The following is a 21,041-nucleotide window of genomic DNA, read 5'->3' on the forward strand; positions in this document are numbered from 1 at the left end:
AATTGATTACTTTTATATGCCTACTTGATTTATTGACTCATGTTTTTGGTGTTATGGAAGATTCATGAACAAGTACACAAGCCTCAGAATCACTTTGTCAACTTTTGGTCAGTACTTAGTTTTGCAGTTACATTTCTACCATGTACGAGATAACTTAAAACATCAAGTCTGTTGCGGGAGAATTTAATTTAAACGGCTCACACTGGTTGACACAATTTGGATGGCTAAACGGTTCCTTTAGCATGAATTCATTCGTGTACTCGTGGGTGGTGCATTTCCTCCAGTGCCTCTTCAATGCATGGCTTTGCCATTCATGTCTACGTTAGTAGTCTAATCCATGGTGGGTAGTCTAGGTTTTATCTAAAGTATCTATTGCAAGGAAAAAATAAGTGGGGACAATACACCATTCACGTAAAATGAGAAGTCGCCGTTTAGTGAGCTATAGGACGACGTATATAAGGAAAGATTAGTGAAGAAAAAAATTACTTGATGCTTAAAGCGAAAGAAAACCCGCAGGTCAGTTTCTGTCATTGCAACAATTATACGTCTCATATAAATATATGTTTGTGTAGAGTCCTGTAGTTTTTGGATGTCTTTTTCTGTGAATTACTTTTTTCACAAAATTAAATTCCATTGTCTTTGTAATTTAACCTACACAACAGACAAAATCAAGTAGAGTTGCCAACGTTTAAGGATATTCTTACAAAGTAGCCGAGAGAAAAAACAAATGCGAGCAGATAAAAATGCAAATTGTATCCTCTCAGCGTTGCGGTATTTCCGGCTGCACTTGAAGGTGGCAGCGTGTCGCGCCCCACTTCCGGCAGTAGATGGCGCTCGCGCCCCCCCCGCCCCCCTCTGTTCCGCGCTAAGACAGCTGAGTCACACACGCGTCTGATTCAGTCCTGTGAGAAAAAAAGAGCGGCTACAGGCGGAATATTGCCTTCAAGTCCTCTTATTTGCGTCGAAAGATGTTGACGATAACCCTGAAGACGCTCCAGCAACAGACGTTCAGAATAGAGATAGAGCCAGACATGACGGTGAGTAACGGGACAAGTTGACGGGGCCGAAGTAAACACAGTGAGACGCACACGCTTTAGCATACCGGGCTGTTTAGCTAATATTAATATACTACCGTGGCAGTGGATGCTCAACTCTGTAGAAGATAGATGAGTTATTTAGCTTATTTTTAAAAAGTAACGTTACGTTTATGTCACTTAAAAGGTGGGGGTGAGTGTTTCTGCAGAGTTCATGTGGGGGAATGTAGGTTCCTTTCAAAGTAAAAGCGTAACTTGATGACGGTCATGTCAAAACACGCCGTGCACTCTCTAGAAAGACGTAACCATCGTTATGTTTTCATCTGTCCTACAGCACAGTAAGATGTGTGGTCCTTATTCCTCTGGTTGTCTACACTGCTATTATTGGTGTTCCCCAGACGCTTTTGTGACGCACAGCATTAGAGGTTTATTTTGAAACCACTGCCCGGAATTATTTTCGCTTTCATTGAGGTGTTTGACTTCTTTTTAGTCTCACCATGAATGACGATGCGATATTTGAAACGTCCTATTTGTAGTAATGATAATGCTGGCCAGTGAACAGTTTTTGTAGAAAAGAGACTTTCAAAAAAATGTTCTTATCAAATCGTATACGGACTACTTAACGTTAACTAATAAAGTAACCTGTGAAGTGATATCACGTGATAAACCCAAAACAGCCATTACACACCATATATGTGATGATAGAATTCTTAATATTTATTATATATTAATTGATAATATATTATATTTTTATTTATATATATATATATGTGTATGTGTATATATATATATATATGTGTATATATATATATATATATATATATATATATATATATATATATATATATATATATGAGAGAGAGAGAGAGGTGCTCTATTGCAGTGAGTGACTTAGAGACCATTGAAGTTCAGTGAACTCATTGTCATGTTCAATAAACCAGTTTGAGATGATATGAGCTTTCTGACATGGTGCAGTACCGAAGATAATTAAAAACTCGACTAATAGCCAACCTCTGTACATCTCTGTGTGGAGTGAGTGGATGAAGTTTTGGTTAGTCTCAATGAAGAAAAAAGTGTTCAGTCCGGAGATCTTTATCTACATCTTCTCGATCACAGTTCAGCAAAAAGCAAGAACCACCCCATAAACCAACCACCAAAAAACCCTATTCTGTGGTCGAACTGTCTCTTTTTTTAAGATTCAGGAAAGCTTAAAAGAAAACGTGGAGAAGTAAAAAAAAAAAAAACTTCACAGCCTCTGAGGCCATAAATCAGCCGTAACTACACAGCATCTCTTTGATATGTACTCCTTAGAAGATTAAAAACATTGGATTTATGTGTCTCATTTTATTATCCTAAATAGTTATTAGTCCTTAAAAAGTTAAATAACAACATTATCATGCTATCCTCTTAACCACGCCAAATTCTAACCCGACTATCTGAATGTTCAGCTGATATCGAGACTCATCAGACCAGGCAAGGTTTACGATCTTCTATTGTCCCATTGTGGTGTGAATTGTAGTCTGTTTCCTGTCCTTAGTTTACAGGAGTAGCCCTGGTGACTTCTGCTGCTGTAGCCCATCTTCTTCAAGGTTTCTCATGTTGTGTGTTCAGAGATGGTGTTGTGCATTCCTTCGATGTAACAAGTGGTTATCGGAGTTCCTGTTGCCCTTCTATCATCTCCAACCAGTCTGCCCATTCTCCTCTGACATCTCACATCAACAAGACATTTTCCTCCACAGAGCTGCCGCTCACTGGATATTTCTTCTTTTTGGACCATTCTCTGTAAATCCTGGAAATGGTTGTGGGTGAGAATCCCAGTAGATCAGCAGTTTGTGACGTACTCAGACCAGCCCGTCTGGCACCAACAATTACGTTCAGAGTCACTTAAATCCCTTTCTTCCCCATTCTGATGCTCAGTTTGAACTTTACCACGTCTGCATTCCTAGATGCTTTGAGTTGCTGCCATGTGATTGGCTGATTGACAATTTGTGTTAACAAGCAATTGAACAGGTGTACCTAATAATGATGTCCGCTCGTCCACTGTATATATGAGATTGAGATACATAACATACAAATGTATCTCAAGCTTCTCTCTAAGATATTCATATATGCTGATATTAATGTTTCTTCACAGGTTGAAGCCCTGAAAGAGAAAATAGAGAAGGACCGAGGAAAAGATGCATTTCCTGCTGCGGGACAAAAACTGATCTATGCAGGTGAGCTGGAGAAATACAACAAAACCACGTTTTTCAAAATCGTATATGAGAACAACTCAAAACATGATTTCTTTCTTTCAATGTTTTACTCTTAAACTTCTAAAAAAAAATCTAAAAAGAATTGCTAAAGCAGCAGCAGCACCTAAGTGTGAAACTATCCTAACCAATATCCTGTCAAAATGACTTCAAACATGGATGTTGCCGTGCTGAGAGCCTCAATGCATCCGAGGTGTCCACAGACTGAAATACTCACTGCACTATTCAGTAGTTATTAATAGTATTAAGTGGTTATTAAAAGTCCACCGTTTTGGGGGATGTTCCACTCCCAAAAGAGCTGAACGTATTTGATCATGAGCGTGTGTCACATCTGTTGTTAAGGTCTGTGCATTACTGTAACACTGTTCAAGCCATTGCACTAGTAAGCAGGATTAGAGGGAATTTATATTCGGAAATGGACTGACATTCAGTATATTTTATTAGTCCATAATCACCTGAAACTAAGATCTTCATTGTCTTTGTTACCTTCAGATTTACATGTGAAGCTTTTAATTAAACAATTCATTTTTTTCTTCTTAATTTTTTCTTTTCTTTTAATGTCACAGGAAAAATCCTAAACAATGAAACCACGCTGAAAGAGTACAAAATCGATGAGAAAAACTTTGTGGTGGTCATGGTTACCAAGGTTGGTGTCCCTTTGGATTGTTTTTCTTTCTTCTGTCATATCATACTCAACTCTGCTGTGATTCATTTTTCTTAATAGAAATACAGTCTCTATGTTCTAATATATCAAGTCTAATCTTTTCTGTTTATGGTTGCTATCAAGCTAACATATTTGTAGACTTTTCAGATTAAAAGCCACTCAGCTGCCTAAGGGCATCCCGTTGCACTTGAAACACATGCAGGAGGTGCAGGAGTTTCTATGGCTGTAGTTTAACAATGCTTGAAAAAATGAAAAAAGTAGAAGGGATTGAAAACATGTGAGCAAATTAAAATATTGTGTTCAAAGTGGAAACCCAGTGGTAAGCATTGTTCCAGTACAGGTAGTATCGATTCTACTTGTAAAATGTTTGGTAGGGGATTGGTTGTGCTCACACGTCATAACGTATTGGCCTGTTCAAAGCCAGGAACTTAAACATTGTGAACGTGTCCCAGCTTATTTCCTGGTACTGCTCCTCGTCAGCTGCTGCCTTAAGTACCGACAACAGGAAAAAACGAGCAGTCCTGTTACAATATTTGGGTTGATGAGTTCTTTCTGCTGTCGCTGCACTTCCCACATCGCAGCATGTTTCAGCTCCTTCAGGTTAATAGATGTGTATTAGGGCTTTGGCAAGTGAACACATTAATATTGCATTAACACATTAATTAATTCATTGGTCGAGCCCCCTTTTGATGATACAGAAACATTGATGGCCCCCTGCCTCCCTCGCCACCCCAAATTTGTCATGTCTTAATTACGTTACATTATATTACATGTCATTTAGCTGACGCTTTTATCCAAAGCGACTTACAATAAGTGCATTTCCACATAGAGATATAAACTCAGAAGAACAAGTAACAAGACAGTACGATTTCGTCAAATAAGCAGTTTCAAAACATGTTATAGAAAAGTGCCATTATAATTACAATTTAAGTGCTACGATTTGTTATTATATAATGTCTCAAAATTAAGTACATATTACCCTTTTCCACTTCAGTTTTTATGGAAGTAAATCTGTGCCATCGGGGGTTGAAATAAAAAGGTGATTGAATTTCTAGCACTGAATATTTATGCATCGAAATTATGTACCTGAATGTTTTTCAACATTAAAACACCGCAAAAAAATTTAACCTAAAAAAAAAAAATGTTGAAATATTCAGCCGCAACAGAAATTAAGGTTACAATATTCAACCCAAAAAATTTCAACCTTGACACACCAACATCCGGGACACTAAGGTAGAGCAATATATTCTAGATTCAAGATCAGGAGCGTGCGTCAAGCTAAAGGAGCGAGCACCCAATACACCTTGGGCTTCGGATTGTAGCCATGTCCAATAATAACGGGGCTTTAACTCTTCTTCATGCCATCAGTGTGGTTTGTGTCTGTAAGATTCCGTAATAGACAGCTGACGTTTGTACATTAACAGACTGTATTGGACATGAACTAAGCGGAAGTTAAACGAGAGCGTACAGCCGCTCAGAATACGCCTCTTCTTCTAGTTTTGAATTAATTTAATGATGCCGAGATCCTTCGACAAGCTGTTAGGAGTGATTGGCGGAGTTTTGAAACCAGGAACGCGCTTGAAGAGGCACATGAGCCACTGTATCGTAGTGGGGGGGCAGCGGCTTTAACGGAGCGTGCAGACGCATAAACCCGACAGGACATGCAGGAATAACCGCAGTAGCGGTTCTCAACCCCCGATGGCACAGATTTACTTCAATATGTTTTTTATTATTTTATTCTTAACTGAAAATAGAGGAGCAATAATATACAGCATTCTGTAGTTCCCCACATTTTAAGAGCAGGATCATATTCTTTTGATCAGGCTGGTATATTGTATCCAGTTTAGTGGGCTTCATACAGTCTGCCTGCACTATTTTAAGACACTCACAAACTGCGCTCTCCCTTCCTGGCCGACCATAGTGCTAATAAAGCCCAGGGACAGATATTCGTCGTTTATATTTTCATACTTGTGTCATTGTTGTGGTGGTGGTCGCAGCGCCTGTTACAGCTGGGACAGACAGACATCTGATGTGAGCTTTACACCAGTCACACAACCTCACACATCTTCAACCGCTTATGTCGAGAAGCGGGAGAAACAGCTCCAGCAGAGGAGCCCAAACTTCCCTTTCCTGGCCACATCAGCTTCTCACCATGTCTCAGACAGCACAAGCCTATTTATCTTTATCTCTCTCTCTTTTGTCTGTGTAGTGGTTGGAACACAATTCATGGCACATCAGTTTTACTTGATTTATTTTTATTATTCTTCTTTAATTTGAATTTCTTGGGCGCAACCATATGATATGGTGCCCTGTCTTTACAACTTGGTAGCAATTGTATTTGTATTATTTTATATTGTTTTACAGGTGTGCATGTGTCCCTATCTGTGAGTTATGGATGAAGTCGCAGTGTTTCTCACTAGATTTGAATACAAATAAGATCATCGCACCTGAGTGCAATTACAACATTTGATGTGTCCATTATACAGAAATAATAAATCGCACTATTTTAGGGAAAAACAAACACAACACATTGAAATGATATTTAAACCAAAACTGCGTGGCTTTGATGTAAGGTCAGAAGCTGTGTGGGTACCCGTGGAACCTATTCTTTATATCTCAAGGTGGGAAGTCACATTACTTATTTCAGATGACTAAAATGTAGCCTTACCTTGTAGCATTATTTAGCCCCAACCAGCTTTCCCCAACCTGATCAATGACCAGGTCGGTACCACAGGATGTACCACTAGTGCCACGTGATGCCAGTATCCTCTCAAGCTTCGACATTTTCTCCTTACGTGCGCACTACACTGTCTTTACAGCCTAAACCTGCCCCTCCACCTCAAGCTGTTCCACAGCCGACCCCCCAACCGGCTGCTCCAGCACCACCAGGTCCTGCGTCGGCCCCACAGTCGGCCCCCTGCCCTGAAGCCCCGCTCCCAGCCACAGGCGACACCGGCCTGGCTTGTGTCGAAGTGACGGCAGGCCTCGACTCAGAAGCAGCCCAACAGTCAGACTCGGCCCAATCCTCTGCCCCAGCTGCCGAGGCTGCCCAGACAACACCGGACCCTGCGGCCCCTCCCACACCGACGGCCCACCCGGACAAAAAGCCAGAGGACGACTCTGAGAACGAACCATCTCCCCCTGCAGAAGTCCTTTCCACTGCTGCCAGGTGTGAGACCCGTGTTTACGTGTTGAAATCCTGGTTTAGGTAGTTCCTTTCTTTTAAACAAGTTCAAATGGCATGGTGTGAGGATTAGCATGTGTCTTTACCAGATATTTCTATAATTATGTATTTAAAACTTATTGAGCCAAAGCTCTACTTTAGCATTTTGCAGCCTCTGAGCTAGATAGACGTCTGGTGTTGTTTCTTTGCTCATTGTAATTGTTTGTATGTTTTTTCTGTTAAAGCCTCGTCGATGATCTGGGTCTCCTAGAAGAAGCAGCGTCCATACTGGGTAATGCATCTGGGATTTCATCTCCTTCTCTCTTAACAGAATAAACACCAGTGTAAAGGTTGCTTACCCTTGCCTGTTGTTTTAGAATGTAGTGCCCGGTGGATAGTGTGAATGAACTTGCCAGTGTCTTCCAACAAGATGAGAAGATAAAGCAATTGTATGTTTGGTCCTAGATGTGCTGAATGAGACGCTGTTTGTTTAAAAAATGGGGGCAGAGGATAACTGAAACAGGATTTCTCTATCTATGTTGCTGTTGGACAATGCCGATGTGCCGGCCATGGATGTAATTGCTTTTCCAATTGGCTCGTTTTAGTTATTTTGTACATGCGAGCAGAGAGGGGAAAGTATCGCTGTGACTGCAAAGCAGCTGGATGAAAGGAAAGATAATCACGGACCTGCATTCAAAGTAACTCCATTCAAGGCCCAAACTCAGGTCTGCTGCTCAACAGACTCATTGTGACGTGAAAAGCTCAACTCTCTTCTCCTGACACACACACACACACACACACACACACACACACACACACACACACACACACACAGAGCAGCGTCTGTCTGATGTGGTTGACATCCAAAGGCCGTGCATGTAGTGTGTTTTCTAACTTGCTTTCTCTGAGTGAGCTGGTTACTTTGAAGTGTCTGTTTGTGCCACATTGAGTGTTACATTGAGGGATGGCTTTCTGTACCGCTGGTATGGAACTTTATATCAGTTATTGAACATGATCTTTGCGGATTTATAAAAACAGGACTCAAGTGAACTCACTGTTTGCATAGCAACAGAAATGTAGGGACATAATATAGGAGACTTTTCAAACTAATATAGTTTTATTTACTGTGGGTTCCACAGTGACGGGTCCTGCCTATGAGAGCCTGGTGTCGGAGATCATGTCTATGGGTTACGAGCGGGAGGAGGTAGTCGCCGCACTCAGAGCCAGCTACAACAACCCCGACCGAGCAGTGGAGTACCTGCTCACGGTGAGGATTTAACCACCCTGGGGAGGGGCCCGGGGGTGGGGGGTGGAGGTCCATTCCTGCTTTATTCCAGTGTGTGAAGTAAATGTTTATGAACTGTAGGGCATTCCTGCAGCGGCCAGTGATCCGCCACCTCAGGAGCCAGTTGGACCCAGTGTGCCATCCGACCCCCCCGCCCCCGCTACCCAAGAACCCCAGCAGCCCCCCGTGACTTCAAACAGTAAGAGCACACGTGTGTCATCTCTGTTGGTTAACTTTACTTATTATTTCATTCATATCTCAGTTTCTTTCTGAAAAACACAAAACAAATGAATTAATTCTGTTTCTTGTCAGATTTATTTTTGCTTATGGAAAATAATCAATGAGAGTTTTGATAGGAGTATCAGTATTGATCAAATTCTAACAATACCCGTTCTCAGCCACACGGACCCCTGGTGCCCGGCTTGTCCTGGAACAGTCGGGTTTGTAGTTGTGTATAACCAGCTCGTCCTCTCTCCAGCGGGGCCAGAGTCCGTCAGCCAGCCTCCCTCCCACGGGGGGGGTTCGGTCTCCACAGGGAACCCTTTGGAGTTCCTGGGGAACCAGCCTCAGTTCCAGCAGATGAGGCAGATCATCCAGCAGAACCCGGCCCTCCTGCCGGCCCTCCTGCAGCAGCTAGGCAGGGACAACCCGCAGCTACTGCAGGTAGCACATCGACCTTTTTGACCAGGAAGGACTTAAATGCATAACACCCAAGAATATTTTCTAACAATATATTGCACGTACGTGCACATACATTTGAGGCACTTGTATTTGAGGACATCTTTCTACTTCTTAATCTAAAGAAACTCTAAAAGGTTTCACGTCCAAGCACTGAAAACGCCTGTTTTCTTTTTAGTGACACATGGTTCAGCTGAGCCAAAGACATACGATGATCTTCCAGAATATGATACATAGCTGTAGATCCAACTAGCCAACAGGACATAAAATAGTTAGAATGCACATTAATGCAGAGGTAGTATTAATCAGGAAATATCATGTATAGTTGTAAAACAAACACATTTCATTCAGACACTTCAAAGAAGTGACTACATTCTAAGCAGGCCCAACAGGTACCCCTATGCCAGGCTCTACATATCGAATACACAAAGTGTTTAATCAGGGACGGAGCTGGCTCTGGGTTGGACTTAAACAGAAGCACACTGAGGAAATCTCCAGTCGTATCTCGTGGCCTCCAATGTGATTTCTTGTGGGGCCTCTTCCTGAAAATCCCGACGTTCCATGTAAGCGTACATCCCTTCTAAGTGGCTGATATGGTTTTCTTATATGTTAATGATACATAATTCTAGACTGTCGTTTCCAACTGTGTAATTATTGTAATTTACACATGAGCATTGTTTTACAAGAAAACTAAATAACAAGATAAATCGCACTCTTCAGAACCCTTAATCTTAGAAAAAACCCTTTACTTCAAGGTAAAGGATCCTCTGAAGAGAACATTTCTGGGTAGACTCTCAGCCGATTAAGAAGAATTGTGTTTTGAACTTTTGGTACTGTAGTATTTACATCATCTAAATGTATGACTTACAGCAAATTACGCAGCACCAGGAGTGTTTTGTACAGATGCTGAATGAGCCACGAGCCGGAGACCCGGCGGGGGACGAGGCTGAGTCCGAGGGCCAGGGGTCCCCCCCAGGGACAAACTACATCCAGGTCACCCCACAGGAGAAGGAAGCCATTGAGAGGGTTAGTTGGCTCCTTTCTTGTTGGTCAACGTGTAGGTTGCACAGTCACAGACGAGAGCTTCTTGACACACAGGTGTGCATCGTGTGAACTGAGCAGAAGTGACCACGCTTGTATCCATAATTTACTGAATAAACATGATGCTGTATTACCGTACCGGTACCGTATAGCTCTGTGGAAACTGAGGAAAATAAATTAGGAAAGTAGAGTCATCTTATCATAGACTTCTACACCAGCGGTTCCCAACCTTTTGTGGTTAGCGACTATCCTACAGGACCAGAGGAGTCTCCCCTATGGAAGTAAATCTGTGCCATCGGGGGTTGAAATAAAAAGTTGATTGAATTTCTAGCACTGAATATTTATGCATTGAAATTATGTACCTGAATGTTTTTCAACATTAAAACACCGCAAAAAAATTCAACCTAAAAAAAAAAAATGTTGAAATATTCTAAATGGAGGCTACAATATTTAACCCAAAAAAATTCAACCTTGGCACACCAACATCCGGGACACTAAGGAAGAGCAATCGATTCTAGATTCAAGATCAGGAGCGTGCGTCAAGCAAAAGGAGCGAGCACCCAAAACACCTTGGGCTTCGGATTGTAGCCATGTCCAATAATAACGGGGCTTTAACTCTTCTTCATGTCATCAGTGTGGTTTGTGTCTGTAAGATTCCGTAATAGACAGCTGACATTTGTACATTAACAGACTGTATTGGACATGAACTAAGCGGAAGTTAAACGAGAGCGTACAGCCGCTCACAATACGCCTCTTCTTCTAGTTTTGAATTCATTTAATAATGCTGAGATCCTTCGACAAGCTGTTAGGAGTGATTGGCGGAGTTTTGAAACCAGGAACGCGCTTGAAGAGGCAGATGAGCCGCTGTATCGTAGTGGGGGGGCAGCGGCTTTAACGGAGCGTGCAGATGCATAAACCCGACAGGACATGCAGGAATAACCGCAGTAGCGTCGGTGGAAGGATCCTTTTTCAGAGCGGCACAAGCCGATCTCAGTTGGGTATTAAGCGGCATTCAAAGTCCACGTAACGTTAAATGAGTCTTCATGGCCATGGGTAAACTTTATTGAGGATCTGACACAACACAGCGACCTGCAAGTAGCGCAGAGTCTTACATAAAGGGATGTACGTCTTAATGCGAGGCTTTAGAATTTATCTCAAAGGGATCCTGTATTTGCTCGTAAAGTCTGAAACGAGAACCCATTTTTCAGTGACGGTGTTACGTGCCTACTGGTTTTTGAACTACTGGTTTGGCTACGGGTGCGTGTTTGTTTTCCCCCGGCAGGCAGGTCTTGTCTGCCTCCGTCACTTGAGTCGTCAGACATTTGCAAACATATTGTGCTGAAAATGTTCAAAAATGCATCCCATATCCATTGCAGCGATTACGATTGTATAAGTGAGCACTACCTCACTGCCACGTATGAAGAAATACATAAAAGAACATTTATTAAAAGTCCGCCACAACCGGGATTCGAACCGTGTCGCGCAAAATAACTTTATGCCACAAAGCGGCTGTGCTACACACTCGGCCAACCGAGCTTATGGGATTTTAGTTGATTTGTATACTTTAAAAGAGTTGTATATCGTCAGTGGCAAGCAAACGTTTTGGTTTAGGGTGAACATTATATGTTCTTTTATGTATTTCTTCATACGTTGCCACACTGATGGCATGAAGAAGAGTTAAAGCCCCTGTAGGAGCCACGAAGGTGATTATTATATATGTTCTTTCTAATATAAAATGATAGTGGATATGAGTTGAATGGTTTATATTTGGGACACTTGGGTTGTTATATTTTGTTGGGTTTGTTAATTGCATATCACCGTAATTGGGGGCGGTAACTTTTGGACTGGTTATAATAGCAGGCACAGACGGAAGTAGCGAGGAAGGAAAGAGAGGGTGAGTGACGGGGACGCCGTATTTTTGTTGACCGCTATCGCTAAAGCTTGTTGAACGCTATTGACGCTATCTGCGCTTGTTGAGAGCCAGACCGCTTGCTGACTGCTTGTTGAACGCTATCTGCGCTTGTTGAACGCTATTGACGCTGTTGCTTGCTGCTGCGGCGCCGCTGTTTGCTACGCTGCTACGTTGGGATTTTTCTTTACTTTGAGCACGTTATGCATACCGGATTATGTTGGACTAATACTTCAATAAACCTGTCAAAACGCATCATTGGATCGGAGCGGACTTTTTCTTTGGTACAGCGCGTCACAATCCGCTACACCCATAACTTAGCCTCTCAGCGCCTGTTTATTTGAAGACAGGTCGCTACATTTTGTCAACAAAACACGGCATTAGGAAAGCAATTGCGGACGTTAAAGGACCATCGGAGATAAAGGACGGAAGACGGCACTGACTTTCAATCCGGAAGAAGCACTCGTGTGTGTTCATGTGCGTTAAGCTGTATATATTGGAAGGTATGCGGCGCATATGCTGTTGTTCGTCTATTGGGGACGTTATTGGATTGAACACCGTTTGAGTTGGTCATACCGATTGCTGGCATTGATTGTGCGGATTCGGTGCTGTATATCTCCATACTGTTGGATGATGAATCTCCGCTTCATCTCTTTTGAAATTGCCGCTGCTCTGCTAATGTGCGTGACGTTTCCGGATCTGTGGAAGTGTTTGGATGCACTGTAGCCGACCTCAATGCTACACTGAACCTCCGCTTTGGCTCTTTGAGATTGCTGCTGCTCTGCTATGGTACATGACGTGTTTTGTACATGTTTGAATGTTGAAGTGGATGCACATTTATTGAGAAGTAACTGAAAAATAAAAAGAGTCAAAAGGTTGTTTCAAGTTCTGAAATGGAGATGGAGAAAAGGCAATCTAAGCCCACAGCAAAGGCTTTGGCAAACAAAATCGAAACGCTTCAAAATGAAAGGAGAAAAAGTGTGGATAAAATTAAAGGGTTCATACAACAAATGAAAACATTCATGACAAATAAGGAAAATGTTTCACAAGTACAATCTCTCTTGGAAAGTTTAATTGATCGGTGTGGAAAGGCCACCAAGTCACATGACCTGCTGGTTCCTTTACTCCCTGAAGAGCAACAGAAGATTCAAAATGAATGGTTTTCGGACATCGTGACCTATAACAACACATTTCAAAAACGTGTTAACCAATGGTTGATTGAGCCAGATGAATTGCTTGAGTTACATGAGCAAACTGATTATGGTGAAATGAAGGAACAGGAGTTGCCTCCAAAACCTGATGAAACTCAGCAACTGGCTGCCTTGATTGTTGATGCAGACGAGCTGCAAGATTATGTAAAACCAAATGACAGTGTGTCAAATGTGGGAAGCAGAGTGTCCAGATCACAAAGTTCTGCCACAGGAAGAGAGTCTGTTGATTCCACGATTTCTTCTGCACGTCTCAAAACAGAGGCTGATTTGGCAGCTTTAAGGACAAGACAAAGATTATTAAAAAATAAACATGAATTGGAAGAGGAGGAGGAGCGGCTACGTAAAAGGAAGGAACAACTTAAGTTGGATGAAGAAATTGCAGCAAACATGGCAAGACTGGATGTGCTAAAGTCTGGGAGCATCTTGAGTGAGAGAACCTCGATATCGAAGCGCTCAGATGGAATGAACTCCTATCTGGTAAAAGGACAAAAACTGATCCTCAATGCTAAAGCAACGCCATTTGTACCACAAAGGTCAGATGAAATCAACTATGCTTACCTGGATGCAAGAACAAGACCTAATGAGAGAAATCCATCTCAGGTAATTAATTCACATGGACCCAATCTACATGCAGTGAATCACAGTACTCTAGAAGGGATGCAAGATGGAAATGCTTTAAACACTGGTCCAAATGAAGATCAAAACAATATGTTGGACATTATGAGGAAACAAAATGAAATAACATCACTGTTGGTGCAACAGCAGTGCCTTTCATCTATGCCTAAGAGGGAGATACCAATCTTTGATGGTGATCCATTAAAATATCATGCATTTGTGAAGGCTTTCGAGAACGGTGTTGAGAGGAACACTACAAATCACAGTGACAGACTGTATTTCTTGGAACAGCACACAAGGGGTCACCCTAGAGAACTGATCAGGAGTTGCCAGCATATGGAGCCGGAGAGAGGATATGCTAAAGCAAAAGCATTGTTAAAGAAGCAGTTTGGAAATGAGCAGAGAATTTCATACGCATACATGGAAAAGGCTCTTTCAGGGCCGCCAATCAAGAATGAAGATGCAAAGGCTCTTTGCGATTATAGCCTTTTTCTCAGAGGTTGCTGTAACGTTATGGAAGAGGTGCAATATATGCATGAACTGGACATACCTGCTAACATGCTAACCATCATAAAAAAGTTGCCTTACAAATTTCGAGACAAATGGCGTTCTACAGCCTGTGAACTACAGGATAGACGCAGCCAGAGAGCCACATTCATTGACCTCACCATTTTCATAGAGAAACAAGTGCGGATTCTAACTGACCCAGTGTTTGGAAGCATACAGGACGCTCCATCACTGACAACTAATAGAGGAGTGAACAAGCTAAATTCACAAACTCGTTCTGGAATTAAGGGAACCAGCTTTGCCACCACTGTAGCTCCTGTGATACACAAGACTCAGCCCGAAACTAGAGGAAAGGAGCGTGTGGAGTTTGCGAGGAGAACATGCATTTGTTGTGGAGAAGGACATGTTTTGGATTTGTGTCCACAGTTGGGGAAGAAGGCACACAAAGAGAAGATAGGCTTCTTAAGAGAGAAGGGTGTCTGTTTTGGCTGTTTGTGCGTTGGACACATGAGCAGAGTTTGCAGAAAACGGATTTCCTGTGAAAAATGTGGTCTCAAACACCCAACTGTTCTTCACATTCCACAAAAGGAAAAGGACAAGGATCCGGACCAAGCTGACAGGAAGTCAGAGGTATCCGTCGACAGCGCCCTGATGTCAAGTGAGCTTACAGGGGCTGGTGATCACGATTGCAAACTTCCAATAGTTCCAGTGCAAGTTAAGTCCAAGGAGGGCAACACGATTGTCACCACCTATGCTTTCTTGGACCCAGGAAGTACGGCCGTGTTCTGCACAGAGGCACTAAGGGAAAAACTTAATGTTCCAGGAAAGCGGGTCCGTATTCTCCTACGGACGATGGGCCAAGAGAAAGTGGTGAGCAGTTACATTGTGCCAGGACTGGAAGTTGCCGGCTTGACTGGGGAGCATTTCTGTGAGCTGCCCAAGGCTTACACTCAAACACACCTGCCTGTTCACAAAAGAAACATACCAAAACAAAGTGATATCCAGAAATGGTCTTATTTGAAACCTGTTCACTTGCCTGAAATTAATGCTGGAATTGAGCTGTTGATTGGGACAAATGTCTCCAAAGCCTTGGAACCCTTGGAAGTGATTCGCAGTGTAGGAGATGGACCCTATGCAATCAGGACAAGGCTGGGCTGGACAGTGAATGGGCCTCTGGATGAAGACTGTGGCAGTGAGCAGCCAGAGTTTACCGTGAACAGAGTGTCAGTTGTGACTTTAGATGAACAGCAGCAGTTTAAGACAGACTTCCCTGAGTGCAGCGTGGAGGAACAGCCTGCCATGTCGAGAGAGGCACAAAATTTCATGGAGCTTATTACAAGTTCAGCAAAACCGGTCAAGGGCCATTATCAGATCAACCTGCCATTGAGGAATAAGGACGTTAGTATGCCAAAGAATAGAACGATCATTGAACAGCGTGCCTTACATCTGAAGAAGAGGCTTCAGAAGGATTCCTCATTTCATGCGGACTATAAAACCCGCATGGAAGATCTGCTCGTCAAAGGTTATGCAGAAAGCGTGCTTGAAGAGGATTTGGAACGTAATGGAGGGGTTTGGTACATCCCGCATCACAGGGTTTACCATCCTACGAAAAGGAAGATCAGGATTGGTTTTGACTATGATGCAGTGTCTTGCATGATCCACCACTCCAGCTCATGGATCCGTCTGAGAAAGTCTGTAGCCTGGATCTTGAGATTCAAAACTTTGCTCTTATCTTTCTGTCAGAAGAGGAAACAGTTGAATGTGGTTCTTGCAAACTCAGGATTGGATGAAGAACAGCAACGACGCTCATCAGAGAGGGATATGGAAATATTCAAGAGGTTGATTCGCTCAGTGCGTAAAGTCCTCAACTCCACCTTGAATGTGCAAAATTTGGATGAAGAAGGACTTCACACAGTTCTCTCTGAGGCGGAAGCCATTATCAATGGTCGACCGATAACTAAAGCTTCCATGGATCCTAATGACCTGGAAGCGTTGACACCTAATCACCTGCTGCTTTTGAAGGCATTACCATCTTTGCCACCAGGAATCTTCCAGGAAGCAGACATGTATGCACGCAGGAGGTGGAAGCAGGTCCAGTACATGTCAGACTTGTTCTGGAAGAGATGGGTTAAGGAGTACTTACCTCAGTTGCAGGAGCGGCAGAGATGGTCTGGAGCGAAGCGAAACCTTGTTCCTGGGGATCTGGTGCTTGTAGTGGACAGTGCAGCACCTCGTAACTCCTGGGTTGTAGGACGAGTCCTACAAACCTTTCCGGACCGAAAGGGCTTTGTGCGTCAGGTGCGTGTCAAGACTAAGAGTAGCAGCCTGATCCGGCCTATAACCAAGGTATGCCTGCTGCAGGAGGCCGATCCTCGAGGTGAGGCAGATGACAAGGCCTAGACTTCTGAATAGACCTATGACTTTACTTTGACGTTTGACTAATAGTGACTGTGGTGAACACAGATCACAGGGCTATGTGCTGGCAACCTCTGGCCCTAATGACTGACTTCTCACAAAATAAGGAAGACCGGAAGAAGAAAAAGAAGAAGAATGTAATGGAGCTATGTATTCTGTTTATTTTAATTATTTCATGACTCCTATTGTGTGTAATTATTAAATAGTAGTTTAATAATTAGGGGCTGGTGTGTAGGAGCCACGAAGGTGATTATTATATATGTTCTTTCTAATATAAAATGATAGTGGATATGAGTTGAATGGTTTATATTTGGGACACTTGGGTTGTTATATTTTGTTGGGTTTGTTAATTGCATATCACCGTAATTGGGGGCGGTAACTTTTGGACTGGTTATAATAGCAGGCACAGACGGAAGTAGCGAGGAAGGAAAGAGAGGGTGAGTGACGGGGACGCCGTATTTTTGTTGACCGCTATCGCTAAAGCTTGTTGAACGCTATTGACGCTATCTGCGCTTGTTGAGAGCCAGACCGCTTGCTGACTGCTTGTTGAACGCTATCTGCGCTTGTTGAACGCTATTGACGCTGTTGCTTGCTGCTGCGGCGCCGCTGTTTGCTACGCTGCTACGTTGGGATTTTTCTTTACTTTGAGCACGTTATGCATACCGGATTATGTTGGACTAATACTTCAATAAACCTGTCAAAACGCATCATTGGATCGGAGCGGACTTTTTCTTTGGTACAGCGCGTCACAATCCGCTACACCCATAACTTAGCCTCTCAGCGCCTGTTTATTTGAAGACAGGTCGCTACAGCCCCGTTATTATTGGACATGGCTACAATCCGAAGCCCAAGGTGTTTTGGGTGCTCGCTCCTTTAGCTTGACGCACGCTCCTGATCTTGAATCTAGAATCGATTGCTCTTCCGTAGTGTCCCGGATGTTGGTGTGCCAAGGTTGAATTTTTTGGGGTTGAATATTGTTACCTCCGGATGTTGGTGTGCCAAGGTTGAATTTTTTGGGGTTGAATATTGTAGCCTCCATTTAGAATATTTCAACATTTTTTTTTTTTAGGTTGAATTTTTTTGCGGTGTTTTAATGTTGAAAAACATTCAGGTACATAATTTCAATGCATAAATATTCAGTGCTAGAAATTCAATCAACTTTTTATTTCAACCCCCGATGGCACAGATTTACTTCCATACTCCCCCTGTTGGTCAGTAGAGAAAGGGCAGGTTATTGCTCCCCAGAATCGGAGCTTGACGTCTGGTGGGGAACCAAGACGGCAAACTATTTCTCTTTTCAACCTTTGCAAAGGCAGCGCAGACCAGATCTACTCTTTCCGCTCATAGCTTTACCAACTAATGTTTCCCTCGGAGCATTCCCCCAAAGGTAAACTCAATCAAGTAGTTAATGGTAGCTTTAGGCTGCAAATCGGCTCACCTCATGCAGGAAATGTGTTTCCACCTTTTAATCAATAAATGTACCATTTGTTTTGATGCGGAATATTTGCAGAGCAGCATTTTGCAATATTGTGTTCATTCATCGTTGTGTGTGTGCTTGTGCGGGTGAGAGACATGAAATGAACATGTGCATTGTTTTCCAGTTAAAAGCACTCGGCTTCCCCGAGGGCTTAGTCATCCAGGCCTACTTCGCCTGCGAGAAGAACGAGAATCTAGCCGCCAACTTCCTGCTACAGCAGACATGGGACGACGACGACGAGTAGTGGAGCATTGGGGCCGCAGAGCAGGTGACTACACGTGGTCCACGCCATGTGACTGCACGTACAATGCTGTGTGTGAAGGACGACGCCCTGGCCGCCTCCCCTCCACACAGCCGGGATGAGCCGAGCTGCTGACATCATTACCGCCGCCGCTTGTGCCCAGCGATCCTGTCCGGCAGAGTCCAGGCAGGAGTCACCTTTATGTAAGAAAGCCCATTCCCGCCCGTAATAGAAAGTCAGAAGTCCTACTTCTGAGAAACAACTGTCAGAATTGTCAGACAAAAAGTCACAATTATAAAAATTAATAATTTAAGTAATAAATGAAGTCAAAATTATGTTATTAAAACAGTTAAAAATGACTATTACAAGATGAAAAAGTCAAAATTCTTAAATCTTGTTGTTTTCTTCTGCTGGCAGAAATGGGCCTCCCAGATTTAGAGGCTAACAGGCTTTAGTTTTCAAAGGGGTTCACACATGCTGCCTGTAGATCATTTGTTCAACTTTGACTGTACACACACAGTGTGTGCACTCATGAATGTATCTGTCGGGTATAAACACACGATGAAAATATGTGCGTTTGTTAAGCCCCGCATGTTGAGTTCACCTGAAAAAGTGATGCAAGCTGTTGACTGCTGTTTAGGAGCACTCATTCCTTTATATGGGTGGATCATTTCAGTTACTCTGCTTCTTTTGCCATTGGTAAAAAAAACACTCCAATGTTTTAGCATAGCAATAATCCTGGTGGTTGCTTTACGTCTCATCAACCGTGCAGATGTGTATGTGTGTGCTTCTATCCAAGGGCAGGGACATCTGCGAGGTGACCTCAATACATTTCAATCTTTACCGCCCATTCTTGCCATAACAAAAGGAATGTTAGGAATGGAAAGATGTTGAGATAATGACTCCTAGTGTTGTTTCTTCTGACTATCTTGGTCTTTGTGCTGTTATTTGGATTTTAGGTAAGCCCCCCCCCCCCCCCCATGCATGCATGCATGGTCCACATATACATTTTGGACTATTTTGGTTCCATAACATGTCTTCTGTCAGACTTCTCGGTAAGAAAACATGTATTTTACTACTTTGTCTGTTTCAGTGGGCGTACTCCTAAATCTAAATGCACCAGAGGTTTGCATGATATCATTCCTCATATGCACATTCAAACACTTCTGATAATGTCAACAATCAACTAGTGAAGCTTCATGGTGATATCTATTAGTTAGATTTTTTTTCACCCAATTGAGCTGTAGGGTTTCTCCTACCAAAAAGGGGGAATGGGGGATTTATTGGTTGATATTTAATTTGACTGTTTCACTTTGTCCTATTTTGCTTTGATACGAGTAAGGCAAAACTAAACATTTGACGTAGTTTACAACAATTTTTAGGGAGAATTTAATCATTTTCATTTAATATAACCGAAAGTATTTTATTTTATCACCTGACGTATACTTTTTGGTGGTGGTGGTTGTTATTAACAGGTTAATTGTTGATCTATTAAAAAAAATGGCAGAAATGGGCTTTCAGACCCAAATATCTTCAGTTTGATTAAAAAAACCCTTGCACTCTATTTGGAACATTCAATGTTCTCGTTGTGCAGTCCCACATGAAGTGTTTTGATCTCTTGTTGTCTACACAGATAATGTGTGCTGTGATACGTTTTGTAGGAGAAAGGGTCTCCGCATAAGAACTGTCAGCATGGTCTCACTGTGGAGGGTTTGTCTTCAGATACAGGAAATTGAAGAGTGATTATTAAGTGCCACATAGCAAGCTTTGTGAGCAAATTACACTAAATAAAATCAAAGTTGATTTTAACTTTGTCATTGTCAATATGTCATTAGCTCCAAAGAAAGACTACTTTCAGACAATCTGTTTGTGTTCTATTAGTCTCATGTCACATCTATGCACCTTAAAGCTGTCCCACTGAGACATTGTTCATTCATGGCTTATGGTTGTCAACAACTTCAACACTTTTCATTTTGCAAAAGGAGTTATGGTTTACAATAAAGCAAAGCACAGTGTCAAAGTATTGCTAATGATTACCGTTTTATTTATAAAGGTGGTGTCAAGGGAATTTAAGTGCATATATATTTTCTAGTTTTTAGCGTGTACTTTGTCTCTTCCTTGACTCCTCTTTCTTGTGTTTGAACTGGAAATGACCAGCCGTTTTGTATACACTTTTGGGTGAACGGGAGCACTTGAATGTTGTACGGGCTGTTCTTTAGCTGTGAGGGCTATTTGGTTGCATGCAATTGTTACACAGCTGTTTATAGCATGACAGTGGGTTGGAATGATGAAGCCACCAGTGTGGTGTTGCCTTATCTTACCCATTTCTTTTCTTTGGGATTTATCAAAAAATGTACATTACGACTTTAAATACACTTTATGGTTTAGCAAAATTGTTGTGAAAAACTATTTAGCATTGTGTAAAAATAAATGGCTTTTACAAATTGGGTGACAAAATGTTTTATTAAGATTGATCTGTGAATGTATACCTTGTAATTGCACTGTTGGATGAACTTATGTTTTATGAGTTAATGGAGCTATGAAAGCGC

General features: G+C 42.3%; 1 protein-coding gene across 2 annotated transcripts; it reads left to right on the plus strand.

Moving 5' to 3' along the window:
- Nucleotides 1-849: 849 nt before the first annotated feature.
- On the plus strand, nucleotides 850-20,939 carry rad23ab (RAD23 homolog A, nucleotide excision repair protein b). Of its 2 annotated transcripts, XM_037468620.2 has the most exons (10): nucleotides 850-1,037; nucleotides 3,169-3,250; nucleotides 3,853-3,932; nucleotides 6,770-7,119; nucleotides 7,359-7,405; nucleotides 8,253-8,380; nucleotides 8,480-8,597; nucleotides 8,877-9,061; nucleotides 9,947-10,102; nucleotides 18,376-20,939. In XM_037468620.2, the coding sequence occupies exons 1-10, from the start codon at nucleotides 969-971 to the stop codon at nucleotides 18,493-18,495; spliced, it is 1,335 nt and encodes a 444-aa protein (XP_037324517.2). In that variant the 5' UTR covers nucleotides 850-968; the 3' UTR covers nucleotides 18,496-20,939. The 2 variants fall into 2 exon arrangements, 1 of the variants encoding a protein (XP_037324517.2); XR_005120101.2 differs by lacking the exon at nucleotides 18,376-20,939 and having other exon boundaries at nucleotides 8,877-9,639; nucleotides 9,947-10,078.
- The last annotated feature ends 102 nt before the right edge of the window (nucleotides 20,940-21,041 follow it).

Source organism: Pungitius pungitius, chromosome 7 (assembly GCF_949316345.1).
Source record: "Pungitius pungitius chromosome 7, fPunPun2.1, whole genome shotgun sequence".
NCBI lineage: Eukaryota > Metazoa > Chordata > Actinopteri > Perciformes > Gasterosteidae > Pungitius > Pungitius pungitius.